The 18876-nt window shown below is 47.1% G+C and overlaps 1 protein-coding gene across 3 annotated transcripts in view; it reads right to left on the bottom strand.

Annotated features, from left to right (window-relative positions):
- The window catches only part of LOC110571986 (transformation/transcription domain associated protein), a 112563-nt gene that overhangs the window by 18219 nt on the left and 75468 nt on the right, over window positions 1–18876 (bottom strand). For 2 of the 3 annotated variants that reach the window (XM_044915728.1, XM_021680227.2), the window contains 11 exons: window positions 16100–16219; window positions 15595–15882; window positions 15311–15448; window positions 14547–14659; window positions 13959–14094; window positions 10987–11178; window positions 8077–8272; window positions 7175–7440; window positions 6507–6607; window positions 2161–2362; window positions 821–985 (listed from right to left, as the gene is read on the bottom strand). In XM_044915728.1, coding sequence (XP_044771663.1) covers window positions 821–985; window positions 2161–2362; window positions 6507–6607; window positions 7175–7440; window positions 8077–8272; window positions 10987–11178; window positions 13959–14094; window positions 14547–14659; window positions 15311–15448; window positions 15595–15882; window positions 16100–16219 — 1917 coding nt within the window. Of the gene's footprint in view, window positions 1–820; window positions 986–2160; window positions 2363–6506; window positions 6608–7174; window positions 7441–8043; window positions 8273–10986; window positions 11179–13958; window positions 14095–14546; window positions 14660–15310; window positions 15449–15594; window positions 15883–16099; window positions 16220–18876 lie in introns of all 3 variants that reach the window. The other variant, XM_044915729.1, reaches the window with a different exon arrangement.

Raw genomic sequence — 18876 nt, forward strand, 5'->3', positions numbered from 1 at the left:
GAAGCTGGCTAACATAAAGAGAGGTCTGATGAATGGTGATCCTACCACACAGACCGAATCTACATCCCAGCAGGTAAACTCCAGGCAAAATGCCAGGACCCAGCACATCGCTGCAGCCTCTCAAGGGGAAAAAGAAAATCATTTCTGGGTATAATGTGGATGATGCATCACGTGCAAAGAGCAAAGTAAGCTGGACAGACAGAATGATGAGCAGCATGCTCCTAAATGCTTGGTCGGGACGCTCTTCATTCATGAGAAGTCAGTCACAGGACTCTCTAACTTTACAAAAAGAAACACGGTCACAGGCACTGTACGCGACACAGAACTGCCTCCAAATTCCCACCACCCGGGTCCTTCCTCTACCCATTGGGCTCCTCACATGGACGGACAAACTGAAATCATTCCCATCCCCAAGGCACACAACTTTCATCCCGAACAACTGCACAAGGGGTGAGGAGTGAGAACTACGATTACAAGGACTTCAGTCCAAAGGGAAGCTCTGAAGAGCTCCGGCACTGACGAGGGGAAATCGGCTACAAAGTATCCATCACATACACATTTCACTAATTCAGAGTATTCACTAGCCATTTTAAGAGAATACCTGTTTTACTTGCATCTTTATGTGGCAACATACGCAAAGAAACTGGCATTTTAATACTGTTACAATCCAGCGGGTTATCTCGTTTCCAACCCTGGATTATTTCGTTCCAATCACTTTTAATTGTGCTTTAGATCAAGTGATGTCTAAGTGTGTACAGCTTCCTACATGTGAAATGAAGACGTAATTTTCTCGTGAACAAGGAGACCCTGTTGCTCCCACCTGGCTAATAAGGTTCAGAAGCAGCTTTCCCTCGGAGCCAACCAGGCAGGTGAGCAGCTGCGGGATCCAGGCCAGCCACTGGATGGGAGGCACGCCGATGCAGTACTTGTCAACGGCATCGGCCAGAGTGTTTTTGTCATCATCAAAGCTCAAAAGCCACAGCACCTAAGACAGAAGGAAAATCCCAGAGGTGAATGGAAATTCTGAGGCCCTCCGTCAATGACTTTTCCTCAACATTAAAACAGCACATAGAACAGCCTTGCTGGCAATGTGGGAAAAGGGGTACAAAAGGGCCAAGGATATTGCTAAACTTAATGTGTAAGTCGTACAGACAGATGAGACCCCAAATGTGAATACAGTTCTTACCTAGATGAGGCATTACCGCCAATCACTAACAACCCAACCTAGCGACCCAAGGGCCTGCCAAGCTGCTAATTCACACTCACGACCTCCCCAAAACAAAATGGACCTCTGCTAAAAATCCCTGATGAACACCACCCCGGAATGAGGTGGCCACAAGCTGGCAGCCTGCTGTCCACGGATGTCTGAAACGACTACATCCAGAAAGAGGCAAATTCGGGGTCAAATATTTAGGGAGCTTCTCTGTGTCACCATAGCTGGTGTGTTTCTGGAGTTGGCTTTAAATACTAGGTGCTGATGTTCATTCCACATTTGGACATTAAGGAATTCTAAGAAATCTAAACCTTTAATTGGACACAGCAGAAAAGGAGAACAACTTTTTCCTAACTTTTCTGCAAGGACGAATTCTGGGTTTTATTTGTTTCCTGAGAAACGAGAGAGGGCGCAACACCGAAGAAGGAATGTCAGTGTTAAGCAGTCACCTCTGGGCAGGTGCGTGTCAGCCACCGGCCCCGCCCCCCGCACTGCACTGGGGCAACCCGGGGACAAGAACGCCAGCGAGTGTGCAGAAACCCTGTGATCCCATGTCACCTGTGACTAGCACTGAGCAACTCTGGGACTGGGGGCATCTCCCCTGCAGGTGAGAGGGGAGAATCTACCAGGTGTCTGGTGGGTGGGTTCTCCTGGCAGTGTCCTCTTCGGTCTGCAGGAATCTCTGTCCAGGGTGAGGTCCCACAGAGAACGCTGGACTGAGTCCCAGGACTGACTCCAGGCACGGTTTTGCTGCTTAAAAGTCCTGGGACCCCAAGTATGTCAGGCCTCTGTTTTCTCAGCTTTCAAATGGAACTGTGACAGATCCCACGAAGAGTGACAGAAACGGACTGGGCAGGCATGAAATAATGCCTCACCCCCAGCACGGATCGGGCAGAAGCTGGCTTCTCGTGCAAACTGGAAGGCCACCAGACGGCCCTGGGTCTCACCTTGGCTAAGTATTTCCTTGACTTGCTCTCATTCTGATGCCGGCATGCGTGCAGGTAACAGGTAATGGCGGACACGCCCAGATGCAGCTGCCGCTCCTTCACGAAGATGTTCTCCAGATAATCGCCCCACATGGCCCACGCTTTCACCAGCACGTCATGCATTTGCACGGCTGCAGAAAATGCTTTGTTTGCTTCCTCAGATCTGTGGGGAGGCAAAATCAAAACATAACTTCTTTTTTAGGTGAGCTTCACATAACATAAAATCCAGCATTTTAAAATGAGTAATTCAGTGGCATTTAGTACATTCAAAATGTCCTACAACTGCCACTCTGTTAGGTGCCAAAACACCCTATTGTCATCCCCAAAGAAAACCCCATACCATGGAGCAGTCCCTCTCCATCTCCCCCAGCCCCCAGTCCCTGGGGACCACCAATCTGCTTCCTGGCTGACGGACTGACCTCATCTGTGTACCTCACAGAAACGGAATCCTGTATTATGTGACCTGTTTTCGAGGTCCACCCATGCTGTAGCAGGAATCAGCACCTCATTCCTTTTTACGCCTGATACTGCTCCGTTGTGTATCTAACCAGGTTTTGCTTATCCATTCGTTTGAGTGGTTTTGACATTTTGGCTACTGTGGATGGTGCTGCCGCAAACATTCATGAGCAAGAACCTGCTTGAACACCCGTTTTCAATTCTTCTGGGTATATACCTAAGAGGGGAATTCCTGGGTCATAGGGTAATTCTGTGTTTAATTTTTTCAGGAGCTCATGAGCTATTTTCCACAGTGGCTGCACCACATTACTATCTGCAAATGAGAGAGAGTTTTACATCTTCCGACAACGTACAGGACATAAGAGAACTAGATACTCACATCCCTCGTGATTATAAATGCAGACCAAATCCAACAGCATGTGAAAAGGAGTATATGCTATGACCAAGTGGGATTTATCACAGCAACGCAAGGTGGTGGGTCAACATAAAAAAAAAAAAAAAAAAAATCAACCCATGGGATGCATCACATTAGCAGAACGAAAAAGGAAAACATGATCATCTCAGTTGGTGCAGGAAATCCAACACCCTCTCATGATAAACACACTCAACTAGCTAGGTACAGAAGAAAACTACCTTAACATAATAAAGGTCATACAGGAAAAGCCCACAGGTAACATCTTATTCGATGGTGAAGGACTGAAAGGTTTTCCTCTGCGATCAGGAACAAGGCAAGAACTTTCACCACCTCTACTGAACTTACTACCAGAAGTCCTAGGTAGGAGCAATTAGGCAAGAAAAAAAGTAAAGGCATCCAGAGTGGAAAGAAGATGTACAACCATCTCTTACAGATGACATAATTTTATATACAGAAAACCTACAGAATACACACACATAAAACAGAGCAAATAACATTTGGCAATGTTGAAGATGTAAGAGCAATAGATAAAATTCAGTTGTATTTTCTGTACCTTAGCAATGGAGAATCTGGAAATAAAATTAGGAAAAAAATGTTATAGTAACATCAAGAAAAACAAAATATTTAAGAATATATTCAGCGTAAGAAACGCAAGACTTGTACACTAAAAAATATAAAACACTGTTAAATGATACAAAGATAAACAAATATCTTATGTTCGTGAACTGGAAGATTTACTATTGTTAGGATGGCAATACTTGCCAAATTAACCTACAAGATTCAATGCAATCACTCCAATAGCCTCTTTTGCAGGAATGAATAACCTAAAACTCATGTGGAACGTCGGGGATCCCAAACAGCCAAAACAATCCTGAAAAAGGATAAAGTTGAAGAGCACTTCCCAATTTCAAACCTTACCGTAAAGCAACAGTAAGCAATACAGTGTGGCCCCAGCATAAGGATGGATGTACATCAGTGGAACAGAGCTGAGTGTCCAGAAATAAACCTTTATTTTTCGGGTCAGCTAACTTTTCAAAAGGCTGCCAAGGCCCTTCTAATGGGGAAAGAAATCTTTTCGATGACTGATGCTGGGACAGAGTCTATACACGTGCAAGAGAATGTATTTGGACCACTAACTCCTGCCACATATAAAAATTAATTCAAAATGGTTGAAGACCTGACTGCAAGAACTAAACCTGTAAGACTCTTTGAAGAAATCATAGGAGTAATCTTGTGACCTTCGGTTAGGCGATGATGTCTTAGCTATGACACTAAAAGTATGAGCAACCCAAGAAAACAGATACAACCCAACTTCAAAATGAGAAACTTTGTGCGTTAAGGGCACGGTCAAGAAAGTGAGAAGACAGCCTGCAGAAAGTGTGAAAATGTCTGCAATCACACATCTCAGAGATACATCCAAAAGTCTAAGAATTAGAGCCGGATGATAAAAAGCCAAATAGTCCAACTAAGGAATGGGCAAAATAACCGAATACATGATGCTGTCGAGGAGACTTGCAAATGGCATAGAAAAGACGCTCAGTACCACCAGTCACTAGGAAAATGACAATCAAAACCCGTGAGGCCCCACTTCATCCTCACGAGCACAGCTACAGTCCGAAAAATAGAAAGTAACAAATGCCGGCAAAGATGTGGAGAAGCTGGAAACCACAGACACTGCTGGTGGGAACATAAAATGGCGTAGCCATTGTGGAAAACCATCTGGAAGTTTCTCGACAAGATAAATAAGTACCACATGACCCAGCAATTTCACCCCTAAGCATATACCCAAGGCTCCCACAAAACCCTGTACGTGAACATTCACAGCAACGTTACTCACAGGAGTCACACGTGGCAACAGTCAAAATGTTCACTGATTGTTGAGTGGATAAATAAAATCTACAGACACACCGTGGAGGACTGTGTTCTGACACCTGCTATAGCACAGACAACCCTGAGAACAGACGGCCCCTGAGTGAAAGCAGCCAGGCACAGAAGGCCACAGACTGTAGGATTCCATTTATTCGAAACGGGCACAACAGGCACATCAGAGAGAGAGAAAGATCAGCGGCTGTCAGGGGACAAAGGAAGGGGACAACAGGCAGTGACCACTAACAGGTATGTGGTTTCTCTCGGGGGGGATAGAAAGGTTTCAGAATGAGCAGCTCACAGTGATGGTTGTACAACACTGTGGATGTCTAAAGCCCACTGAACTGTACCCTTCCAAATGTTGCGTTTTAGGTCATGTGAATTTAAAACGTTAAAAAAAAAAACTTTTGGGGGCGCCTGGGTGGCTCAGTCGTTAAGCGTCTGCCTTCAGCTCAGGTCATGATCCCAGAGTCCTGGGATCGAGCCCCGCATCGGGCTCCCTGCTCCGCGGGAAGCCTGCTTCTCCCTCTCCCACTCCTCCTGCTTGTGTTCCCTTTCTCAAGCTGTGTCTCTCTCTGTCAAATAAATAAATAAAATCTTAAAAACAAAAAACAAAAAACTTTTATCTTGACAAAATCACTTCCTTATTTAAAATAAGCTAAAAATGCGACCCCTTTTATTGAAAATGTGAAAAGTGAGCTTTACAGCTCCACATAAGGCAATGAGCAGCATCTTGTAAGCGTATCTCATTTGTGTACTTTTCACAAAATTTCATCTGATGTTCATTTCTCTAAAACAGGGTTTTGTGACCTTTCTTTGAAGGGCCCAGACAGTAAATGGGTTTAGGCTTTGTGGGCTGGACAATTTCTGTCACAACTACTCAACTCTGTGGCTGTCGTGTGAAAGCCGCCATAGAGCCCGTCAGTGGGGGTGGGCCTGTTCCCAGACCTCGTTCACAGAGACCAGACGCTGGCCGGGTTTGGTCTGCAGGCCACAGCCTGACCCCCTGCTCTAAAACAGGAACTATCTCCATAAAAGGAATCAAATCAACTCTGGTCCAAAATGTCATGCTGCGAAAATGGGGAAATGAATCTATACCATCAGCAGTCCTATGTTCAAAAGCAACTCATTTTTAAAAAGAGTTTTTAGGGGCGCCTGGGTGGCTTAGTCGTTGGGCGTCTGCCTTCGGTTCAGGTCATTATCTCAGGGTCCTGGGATCGAGCCCCGCATCGGGCTCCCTGCTCAACGGGAAGCCTGCTTCTCCCTCTCCCACTCCCCCTGCTTGTGTTCCCTCTCTCGCAGTCTCTCTCTCTCTGTCAAATAAATAAATAAAATCTTTAAAAAAAATAAATAAAAAAATAAAAAGCGTTTTTAAGTCCTACCCATCAAACTGGTTTATCCATCCGCTGTAAGTTACTATCTTCACAGAGACAGAGTACATCAAGTCTCACACCTGACAACCATCACCAAATCATACCGACCTTGGGCTGGAGATTCACACCGACTTCAAGTTGTAAATAACTATTAAAATAATATGATGAATTTTTCTCCTTCTGTATAACATACATACTTGTTGATCTGAGCCAAGAACATTCCCTTCAGTGCATAAAATTCAGCTGTCATCTCTTTTGTAAAGTATTTCAAGTTTGTAGATTCAATCACTTCAAGACCCTGTTTAAAAAAAAAAAAAAAAAAAGGTAGGGAAAAAATTCTTCAAATTCCTAGACAATGGTGTTAAAACTGTATTACAATATTTATCTAGGCAGTAAGCCCTAAAGGTCACTGACAAGTGCACTTGAAGTTGACGGCTGACCTCGCCTACCACGAACAGTTCTTGACTGACAAGCGTACTTAAACTGAATCACTAAATGCCACGTTCAGTCCTGGATACCTTAAGGGTACTGCTTTTTCCAAAACTTTCTATGTCTAGTCCGTTCCATTGTTTTTATTACTATTCCTCTGAACATCATCGAAATCTACCCTACATCCTCATAACCCCCCAGTTTTTCATTTTCTTTCCTTAAATATGTCAACCAAAGACAGTGTAGAACAGAGACGGTAAAATGTACATCAAACACTCAAAGTGGTTTCCTTTCCCTTTCTGGTGGTGAAGGGACTGTTTCTGGGAAGTTCTGACCCTCCTTTCCCACTCTCTGCACCAGGAGCTTCCACGGGACACCCGTGCTCTGCTGGACCTCCCAGAAGAGGGGCGGCCGCCGGCCCCCGTGGTCACTCTACCTGCATACATTCGTTTTTCCCCATGACTCCTGCCAGCTGGAGGTAGCATTTGACTTGCTGCCGAATCTTCTGGAAGCAATCCACGATAGGCACCGTTGGAATAGTATGAATGCGACTTAATATGTCCAGAGCTACGTTGACCAGTCCTTGTTTGCGGGCGATCTTCCCATACTGGATGATCGCTGACGCGGACGCGTGAACCCCAAGCATGGCGTTGTTTGAACTTGGGTCATGCTGAGAACTGTTTTCATAGGCAGTTACGATAGCTAGAGAGCAAAGAAAAGAGCTATCAGTCCATGCCAAACATCTCTCAAAGCGTTCCACAATAAGGCTGAAATAAAAAATGAAAATACGCACACATGGCTTATGAAAACAGGAAGCTCTGTGATAAACCCTCATTACTTTTCCTTGGGTTTTACACAAGGAAGGTACTTGATTCGGAAGTAAGAGGTAAAAAGCACGCACTACTGAGCTGAGCATTACCATCGTGGCTAACTAAATCAGGAATGTGGCTCTAACAGATGCCCGGCAGGTTGAGGGGATGAACAGAGGACCAGGAAAACCGGAGAAGGCTCCACGAGGCCACCTTCAAGCAGCTCCTCCTCGGGTGGCCCTTCACAACGAGCACCATACCCCGGAGCTCAGATCCCACCGGCCTGCGCCCCTAGCGCCCACTCTGTTCTAGCTGGAAGAGTGTTAACGGGTGGGGGGAAATCTCCCCATCCTTCCCTGCCTTCCCCTCTCCCCTTGCCAGACCAACCACCACACCTACCAACCCTGGCAGAAATTAGAACATCTGGTAAAAGAAAAAAAAAAACACAACAAAACCAAGACATGAAACCAGAACAGTGGGGTGTCTGGAAAATTACATGATGAATGCATGCCGGACCAGGTAGGTTTACCCTGGTAATGATGCTGCCTCCACATGAAGACGCTGCTCCAGTGCGACAAGTCGTCAGACACGATGGGCAGCCTGTTCCTCCACGTCTTCACCACCGTCTTCATGTCGTGCAGGCTGTTGTTCCTGCCCAGATTGGTGGGCTGTAAGCCAGCGTTGATTTGTGCGGCTTCCTGAAGTTCGATGATCTGCTGGGCTGCCTGAACGGGAGCAGCACAAGGGATCCCACAGTGAGCGCCAGTGAGGAAAATAAACCAGAGTCCATCAGCAAACTGAGGACTATAAGCCAGTCTCCCGGCTCACTTCCCGAAGGAAGCACTCTCGCTTACATAGACGCCTCACTCCCACATTTCATTTACTCTTCACCCCAAACTCTGCTCTTGCGATCCCCTCGCTTTTGCAAGTTCAGCTCTGTGGCTACTGCGAAGTAGGGAGGGAGGACAGTGGTGCAGGTAGCACACCTCGCGGAGAGCCCCCCAAACTCTCGCTCATTCCCTTTGCCACCACCTAAGTTGGGCTCTCCTACCAAAGGCTCAGATTAGAACAGCCTGGCCCGCCTGCCCTCAGGCTCTCCTTCCAGCAACACTCCAACCCCGTGGCCACACTAAGCATCTCAGAACACGGTTCGGGCCATCCCTTTGGGCTGGCACGTAGGTTTTCCATCACGAACCTCATGAGCCTGTCTAGTTCACTACCTTTTACACCCCAGACGCATTGCTGGCTCCAAACGCCCTGGCCACGATCCTGAGCCCATCCAAATTCTACCCGTGAGGTTCCACTCCCCTCCCGTGGGGATTCCTCCCTTCTCTAAATCCTGTGTTTCCTCTGTCCTACCGCACAGCACTGAATCACAGACTCCCTTTGGTGTGAAATTTTGCTTCTTACGGCTCTCCTCTCTCCAGCTAGACGCTCCTCTGGGGCAGAATCTTTGTTTTGAACTTGTTAGAATCTCCTGAGCACAGCACCTAGATTCAGTACTTGCTATCTTGTTGACTGATCTTTTTTTTTTTTTTAAAGATTTTATTTATTTATTTGACAGAGAGACACAGTGAGAGAGGAAACACAAGCAGGGGGAGTGGGAGATGGAGAAGCAGGCTTCCCGCGGAGCAGGGAGCCCGATGTGGGGCTCGATCCCAGGACCCTGGGACCATGACCTGAGCTGAAGGCAGATGCCCAACGACTGAGCCACCCAGACACCCCTCTTGTTGGTTGATCTTAACTGTAGATACTCCCTGCAAGGGCCTCTGCTTTCCGTCTGCACCTTAAGTTCAGTTCGTTACCCTCAGTTTTCTGAAACCTCCCTCTCGCCGAAAGCCTACTGAAAGCACAGCAGTGTGGTATCTTTTATACCACCCTTACTGAGATACAATTAAAACATCACCGAAATCACTCTGTAAAGTGTGCAATTCCGTAGTTTTTAATATGTTCCTAGAAATGTAGAACCCTCACTACCACCTACATATGGAACGCCTATCTCAATCCAAAAAGCGGCCCCGGATCCGTCAGCAGCCTCCCCCGTCCTCCCTCCCCCAGCGGGTGGCAACCACTGATCCGAGTTCTGTCTCTGTGCCTTTCCCCATCCCGGACACTCCTCAGAGATGGAACGATACAGCGTGTGGCCCTCTGTCTGGCTTCTCCACTCAGAGCGTTGCTAAGGTTCACCACACTGTGACAGGGCTCAGTACGCGTTCCTTTTTATTGCTGAACGACAGTCCGCTGCCTGGGTCCGCCACTTTTTATTTACTCATCAGCTGATGGTCATTTGGGCAGTTTCCACATTTTGGCCATTATGGATATCGCTGCGGTGAACATGGGTGTGCAAGTGTGTGTGTGTGTGTGTGTGTAGGATCGAAACTGCTGTCATCTAGGAATTCTGTACTTAGTATTTTGAGGAACTGTCAGATTGTTTCCAGTCTATTTTACAATCCCACCAGCAATATACGTGGGTTCCAATTTTCCCCACATCCTTACCAATGCTCATTATTGTTTTTATTCTACGAGTGTAGTGGGTGTGAGGTGGTATCTCACTGTGGTTTTGATCTGCATTTCCCTAATGACTAATGATGGTGAGCAATTTTTCCCACGCTTGTAAGCTCATTTGTGTATCTGCTTTGTAAATAAAATTGGTTTATCAAATTTGGGGAGTTTTCAGCCATTATTTTTCAAATATTCCTTTTGCCCCTTTTTCTGGCTCCATTCCCTCTGGGACCCCCACTCTGAGTATGCTGGTACACTGAATCTATCAAGTCTCTATTATTTGCAGAACGAAACCACTGAAGTCTCTGCTCAGGTGGCTTAGGGGTCAACCAGTTAGCCAGAGATGTCCCTAAAGACCAGAACCACTAAGTTGCTCAGCCTTTGCTGAGGGCTGTGTGCCTGCGGCCTGCATTTGACAGTTCTGCCTTATTAGCCTTCACTTCCTGCTTGTACGGAGCCTCAAGGTCAGGCAGAGGGGTGGGAAGAAGTACGTTCTGTGGAGAGAAGCAGCATGTGTGCGGGGCTGTGGGAGAGCCAAGCAAGTGAATGGTGGCCTGTGTGGCTGGAACGAGCTATCAGAAACTGTGCAGATGATCCAGTGAGGAAGAGGCTAAGGCACAGGCTACGAAGAGTCTCACAGGATGCACCGTGGCATCACACTGATGGGGGATAGTGGACATTAAAGAAATGCCTGGAGCAAAAATGAGAATCATCAGAATCACTCCTGAGATGTCATCTGTCATTTAAACCCCATGGAAGCTCCAAAAATGAGAACATTTTATTCCTCTGTATCTTGACTCTGGCCTTCCTTCCACTGAGGACAAGTGGAAGGATTTTCCTCCTTGCCGTCCAGCTCGGATTACGGACCTCAGCCTGGACAGGAGGCGCACTTCTGGGAGGGGCCCCCAGGACGGCTGGGTACGTGCACCACGCCCACCTGGAGAAGAGGTGTGTGCACGTGGGACACCACGTGGGGCAGCCGCCGCCACTCGCGGATGGCCAAACTGCTGGCCATTTCCACCAGGCGCTCGATGAAGCTGAGCTGCTGCTCCTCGGGGTGGCAGATGGCCAGGTATCCACGGTACATGTTGACTTTCCACGCCATCTCTTTGGGACAACTTACTTCCACCTGGTGGCGAAAGAACATTACATGGAAGCAACAGGCAAGCTGCTCAGTACGAAGGGCCAAAAATGCAAGCCAATTTTTTTGTAGTCAATCATGCAAAGCGATAAACAAATTAAGCTATGAATAGATACTTATTTTCTCGGAGAAGACAAACATTTAGATTGCATTTTCTGGATACTCTCCTTTTCCGAACACTAGTGAATAGCCAGTCTCTACAGGTTCTTTGCCTTAAGTCATCAGCAGTTCCAGAAAGGAGGGAAACTGATCAACAACGATGTGACAAACCAGATTAATGATCACCCCTTGGCTACAAAGTCAGCCAGCAAATTTCCAAAGTATTAAATATATGTTTGTCTCCACTTCGATAAATATAATTTTGAATTGTTTCCAGTTCATACTGTTATCCTGGGAAATCGATCTAACTTGTTCCACATTATACAAGGAAGCAAAAGGCAACGATTCCGGTTGATAAGAATATGAAAGAACATTCATAAATTTGACTGTCATTCAAAGCTGCACTCTGTCACCTACTATAGAATTTCGCCCAGATTTCTCACGTTCTGGTTGTCAGCTTTCTCGTGAAGTACACTGAGCCTGGAACTGTCAGATTTCCTCTCCTCGGCTCTAACCCTGCCCCCACCGCCCCCACGTGGCTCAGAGCCACATAAAGGCTCCCTGTGCTCCCCCTTCTACCCTCGAAAGCTCTGTCTGCCACCACCCTCTCTAAAGGAAGCAGTAGAACTGGTCTCATTTTATCAATCTTATACAGAGCATTTAAAAACATAAATGATAAAAATTAAGGTCTTTTCAAAAATAATCTCTGTGTATGAGAAAAAAGGATATCTCTGTTGAAGGTATTTGACAGGACTTGCTGTAACAAGATCAACATAACATTCATTCTGAAACACCTTTGGGCAATAATAAAAATATACACGTTTTAGTGCCAAAATACTATCTATCTAAATGACAGAAGTATAAGGATGATGATGATGATGATGGTGCCATCCTGCATTTATGTAACTCTCTGGCTTATTTTTTTTGACATCTTACTTCTTTAAAGCACATTCACATTCATGGCCTCTTTTAGATCTCAATAAGCCAACGATGAAGAAATTTAGGAAGACAAGCTTGTCAAAACATCTGCTTCCAACACGATCCGCTAAAATCACACCAATCGCACATTTTCTGGGCTTAAACACTATTCAAGATAGGCTTTTGTCAATCACCACATCTATCCTCTGTAACACTGAGAACAAAGGAATCTCTTGTTTCAAACACCCTGAAACAAGTTACCCCATCAATTAAATCAAACAAAGAAAACCAAATTTCTGCAAGCAACCCTGAAATCATAATGCACAGGAACAAAAACAGAAGTAATTTGAGTGGTTTTTTTTTTCTTGAAATACCAGTAAATGAGTAAATAATTTTGGACTTCTACTTGGACCAAGACTATTTGAATTTACTACAGACAACCCAGAATGCTTATTCGTATACTTTGAGCTTTTTTTCTAATTAGTACGGGCCTTATAATTTTTAGGAAATTATTAAGGGTTTCTGAAAGAAGAAACTTATTTCTCAGACCTATGGACAGCATGGCGCTGCCCGCATCCAGCTAAGAGAAACCCCAAGAAGGGAGAAGAAAGGAAACAGCAGGGCGAACTATAAATATGTACTCAGCAGAACATCTATCAGAGCAAGGACAGAACAATCCACCATAAATGTGTTTTGTCAGAAACAATACACATTTTACTGATACAAGGACTGGTTATCTCTGGACTAAAGTCCCTGCATCAGACGAGCAATTTCCAGGTCCCAAGCCCAAAGTCAAGCCCTGGGCTGTCTCTGCCCTCTGTGGTTCACCATCTCAGTTCTACAATCTTCCATAAGTTAAAAAGCGACATCAGTAACAACATAAACATGATAGCCACGGTACAGGTTCATCGTTTCAAAGACAGCAGCTCTATAATTTCAGTGTGCTGCATTGCAGTCTCCGAATTACAAGAAGAGAGGAAAATGACTGGTGTGAGTGTCACGAAGCAGGGCTGGGTAGCAGGGCAGGTAAGGTGGCAGAACTTCCTCCACCTCCAGCCCAACCACGAACACCACACGGAAAAGGTGGAGACGAGGAGCAGAAGCAGGGAAGGGGCCGAGGGAGAATATGAGCGAAGGGCCCAGATGCAGGGAACAATAAGAGCAGCAAGAACGGCCGCATCCGAAGACCGTCTAAGGCCAAAGTAATAACGTGTCGTGGGGTTCAGGGGACACAGAGCTGCGCTGTCCCATACTGTGGCTTTCGGATCCCCCCAGCGGGAGGAAGGGAATGGGGCCTCTGTGCCCACTCTCCCGCTGAGCACTGAATTCTTCTGGATGCGGTTTAATAAAAAAAAATGTGGAGCTCAACCCAGTTCACAACTCAGCCTCACTGATCCCATGCTGCCCTCACTTCCACCACAAACATGCTTGGAAGAGAACACGGCTTCATTCAGCAGACTTCTGCCGACAGCAGCGACGAACCCACCAGGCCCGGCGCAGGATTCACCCTCGCCGCGCTCACCTCCAACAGCCCTTCTGCACCAGACCCGCCACGATGAACAAATGCTGCATCTGACTCCCAAACTGAATACATCTGGGAAAGGTGTTAGAGAACCAGAGATAATGCTCGCTTCCAAGAGCTATCTCTCATCTGCCAAAATGCCCTGCTTGTTCTAAGTGAAGAGAACTCTCTGGAGATCCACACAATCTGAGCCCGGGACAGTCACCTGGAGGTGGGAGGGCGGTCTCACCTGCACCAATGCCTCCTTCATGGCAGTCCAGTTGGACACCCGCCACGCACACTCCAGGACCAGGTAAGGGTTGATGTGACCTTTGGACTGGCCATACTCCGTCAAGGCTTCCCACTGGTTCAACTCCTTAGAGCACCTTGGAAGACCAGGGATTCAAGAGCAAAAGTTCAGTTACCGACACATTCACAGATTCAGAAAGGGCAAGGGATAGACTTTAAGTTGTTTATTGCGAAAAAATTCTTTCCCCCCACCGGGCAAGGGGTGGGTTCCCAAGGTGCCCCACTGCAGAGAGCCCCCTGCTCTCTGAAATAAAGTGTCCCCCTGGACACCGAGGGCCGCCCGCCACGCAGCAGAGAGCCCGAAGCACCAGAGCCAGTGGGAGGCAGAGATCATTTGTTGCTTCTCCAACGGATGCTTTTAATTACTCATGGGCTGAATGCTGTTCTGAGGTGGCTCTTTTCTTTATAAGGCCGTAAAGAAAGTAGCAAAGTCCCCTTTTAAAAGCACTCATTACAAGAAAATTTCAAAAACCTTTTTTTTTACTGGTTCCCTAACAGACTCCTGAATGCATCAAGCACTGTGGCGTACCGAATCCAGTGATCTTCCCACAGCTGGTACTCAGGGAAAATAGCAGGGGACGCGTTACTCCTCTCATGCTCCTTCTTGGCTTTGTCCATTGCCTTTTCGTAAGATTCTTGTGCCTGAAGAAGTCAATAATGCTCTCGATTATTTAGGGCAAGCTGGATCTCAGGCCTGGGGGGTGCCCTACGCTCTTCTCTAGAAGATCACTGGCCCGAGGCTCTGCACACACAGGGAACAGAGGTGGCACGTCATTCCCCCCTCCCCCCGCCCCGCCCCGCACAGAATGGACAGAGTGGAGACTGCCTAGCCCTGGGATGCATCTCTCCATCCTTCAGTGAGGACAGCAGAGGCCACAGCTTGTGTCTGTGCTTCTAGAGTTTTTGTGGCTCAGTGGCCTACACTGAGAGGCTGAGAACCGTTTCCTGGGACAGGGGCCACACTTCAATGAAAGGACAAACATGAGGATTACAGTTTAAACACTAACTACAATCTATCCGCCATTTCCAACAGGACCACTGACTGCAGATAAAAAGCATCCACATTAGCAACCAACGGTAAAGGCTTTAGGACTGAGTTTCAGAAATGTTCGTGTCATACGTGTAGGTTTCTCTTAAATGGAGACTTCAATCAAAGGCCCTTTCTATGTAGGATAAACGCTTGAAATAAACCAGTAAACTAATTTAACATGAACTTTGACTTGACATCATTAGAAATGACCTCTCTTCAGCCATGTGGCCCGGCCATGTCACTGGACACAGGACGCTGGCTACCTGCTCGAAGAATCCATGCTGTTCGTAAGCAATGGCCGTCGCCGTCTCTGAATACTTGCAACGCTTCTGCCACAAACCAGCCCACATATCTTCCTCTTGTAACAAAGAGTACAGTTCAGCCAGGGAATCCAGTATCTCCTGAAAACAGAGCGTGGTTTCTTGAGTGCTCGTGACAATAAGGCAACTTCACCGAGCTGTCATTTAAAATCACTGGAGAGAGGTTTACTGAAACGGGGAGGTCACTGCCAAAGGCGACGGGACCTGGAAGATGAGGCAGGCCTCACCTGTTGAGGTGGAGTTATGCTCTCCTGCTCATAAAATTCCGTCGTTTGCTTCGGCTTAATCTGCAGGCTCAGACCTTTCTCAAAAGCCTGGTGCTCTAGCATTAATGTGGAGCGGAACCAAAGGTTGTGCGTCTTCCCCAAGTACTTGAGCACGCAGGGTCGGATGGGAATCGGGGGGACGCACTGGGACATGGCCTCCACGAAGCAGTTGAGTGCGCTGGGCTGACAGTCCCGCTGCACCTGGTGGCTGCCGCTGCACAGGAACGGGCTGATCTCACCAGCCAGCGCCTGAAACCCAAGAGCGCGCCACGTCAGGTCTCCACTCAAAAATCAGCACGGCCTCACTCTCACACAGCCTCTGACAGTATTTCGGAAGAATTCACTCTTAGACAACGGTGAGCAGTTCCCTCATCCTGTGACACTTAACAAGATGGTTTTCTTTCACAGATCTTTATCAACACCTAAAACTACGTTTTCCAAGACCGGCTTTAAAACATATACTCACGTGCTGCTGTCTGTCAGACAGAATTTTCCACAATCTGGGAAAAAGCTGGACCCATGTCTTCTCCGCCAGCGTTGTGGAAATGTGACACAGCTGGACAAAGGCGCTGAGCAGGGCTCCCGTCTACAGAAAGAAGAGAGATTCATGGAGCCACGCGGGACGCTCCGGTCTCGTGCTTCATCACACGCTCCTCCACTTTCAAACTTTCGAAGACAGAGCAAGTGTCAGGTCAGAGCAAAAACACAGATTCTGAGCGTCAGGAACCCACGGGCATGCCTACATTTTTTAACTTTCGAGGGCATTTTCTAACCACGTCCGAGAGGTAGGAACGTGACGCTGATGCGGACGTGTGAACGAGGGGCACAGAGATGCCATCAAAACCGAGGCTGCTGGAAACGTGAAAGAGAAAAGAGAAGGAGCACGCGCACAGGAGGTAAGTTACTGGCCAAAAAGTACAATTCTGAAGAACAAACCAAGAACTGAGAATTCATCGTCTCGGCAGCTGACGGCGGGGGAGAGGCGGACAGGGAGGGGCCTGGCTGGAACAGGACGCCCTGCGAAAGGGGCCAGGGTTGGAAACAAAGGGCCCCAAAAGTGAACCAAATCCACAGATGCCTCTGTCCACAGCTTTGCTGTTTTTGGAAGTCTGAATTAGCTTTTGCCAAGATTCCTTATGAACAGGCAGGTTTCTAGCCGGCTTGAAGCCGCCAGACCAATGGGGCCCACGTCCCCACGGAGACGGAGACGGAGCTTCAGTGATGGATGAGCCACAATTATGCTTTCCCTTCTCCAACCGCAAACCCAGGAGAGGAAGTCATCCTCTCGTTCATGTCTACCGAAAATGCAGAAAGCAAAGATATAAATATTTCAAGGAAAATGGGGGAAACACTTAAGTGAAGGTTGCTTCCGGATGGCACTTAGGCCACCCCGTGACCCTGGATGACCTGACATGGCTGCTCCGCCCTCCCCGGCCAGTGGGTCAGCGGTCTCCCGGCCCCGGGTCATTTAGCAGAGGCCAAAGCACTGCTGGGCCACACGTGATCACAGACCTGCTGATAAAAATGCTCATCTCGAGCTCAGGTGGAGGATTCTACAGGTTCCTGGCTCGTTCTCATTTACACATGAGCACAGGGAGATGTGAAGAAGGGCTGTGGATGCTGTGTGGCCCTGGAGCACCAGGGACACAGCGAGGGGACACTGGCTTCAAGAGATCTCCCACAGACAGTAAGACGGTCAATTCTGGGACAAGACGCCCACAGCAGAGACGAGAGCAGGCGTGCCTGGTTTCGTGAAGGACCTGTTCAGACGCCCCCCAGTCCCTCTAGACTTAGAAACAAATAGTCTGGAGGCACCCACTTCACAGGCAGAGGAGCTTCGGGAATGAAAATGTCAGGGTCGAACTGACCTATAAATGCAGGGACTTTAACCCTACTTTGCTCTATAAAAAATAGCTTCCATAAACACATGATACCGTAACAGGAACACTCTTGCCATTTGCAATGATGTGGATGGAACTAGAGGGTATTATGCTCAGTGAAAAAGTCAATCAGAGAAAGACAATTATCATTATATGATCTCACTCGTATGTGGAATTTAAGAAACGAAACAGAGGGTGACAGGGGAAGAGAGGAAAAAAATAAAACAAGATGAAACCAGAGAGGGAGACAAACCATTAAGAGACTCTTCTTACCAGAGAGGGAGACAAACCATTAAGAGACTCTTAATCAAAGGAAACAAACTGAGGGTTGTTGGGGGGGGGGGGGGGTCACTGGGTGATGGACAGTAAGGAGGGCACGTGATGTAATGAGCACTGGGTGTTATATAAGACTGATGAATCACTGATCTCTACCTCTGAAACCAGTACTACACTGTATGTTAATTAATTGAATTTAAATAAAAAAGTGTTTACATGGGATTGGACCATCAAGAAAAAAAAAAAAAAAATATATATATATATATATACACACACACACATATATGAACACCACTCCCTCTAACTCCCTAAGCCTCATGGCTGCTTTACTGTTCTCCAGAGCGCTCACCACCTAACACATACATACTGATTTTACTGCTTTCCGTTTATTGCTTGCCCCCACTAGAACACAAGCCCCATGAGGGCTAGCTACTCTTGTCTGTTTCATTCAGTTACCTAGCACTGCTAAAATGTACTCTGATCTTCCACAATGAGCTGATCATCAAACTTATGCCAAGGGAACCAGTAAGTCAGTATCTACATGGTGACTTATCCTGATGACTGTTAGCCATGAAAGGCCTTTTAGGTTTGGGGGCACTGATCCACCACGCCACCTTCTGGCAGTGATGACCGGAGGGACAGGGGCCTAGTAAGGTCTTCAGTCTGTGAACTAGAGAACCTTACATCTACATGTAAGAATGCTCTGCTTCCTGTTCCGTGCACCAGAAGACCAAATGTTTTATGTTTCTCCACACATTAACTGCCACAACTATCACTCAAAGAAAAGTTCAAAGATTGGGGTGCCTCGGTGGCTCAGTCGTTAAGCGTCTGCCTTCGGCTCAGGTCATGATCCCAGGGTCCTGGGATCGAGCCCCGCATCGGGCTCCCTGCTCTGCGGGAAGCCTGCTTCTCCGTCTCGCACTCCCCCTGCTTGTGTTCCCTCTCTCGCTGTGTCTCTGTCAGATAAGTAAATAAAATCTTAAAAAAAAAAAAGTTCAAAGGTTGACTTAATGCACAAATTCGGGATAGGTCACTAGAGAAGTTTAAATGCAGAAAACTGGTCGCCTGGGTGGCTCAGTTGGTTAAG

Source organism: Neomonachus schauinslandi, chromosome 5, assembly GCF_002201575.2.
Source record: "Neomonachus schauinslandi chromosome 5, ASM220157v2, whole genome shotgun sequence".
NCBI lineage: Eukaryota > Metazoa > Chordata > Mammalia > Carnivora > Phocidae > Neomonachus > Neomonachus schauinslandi.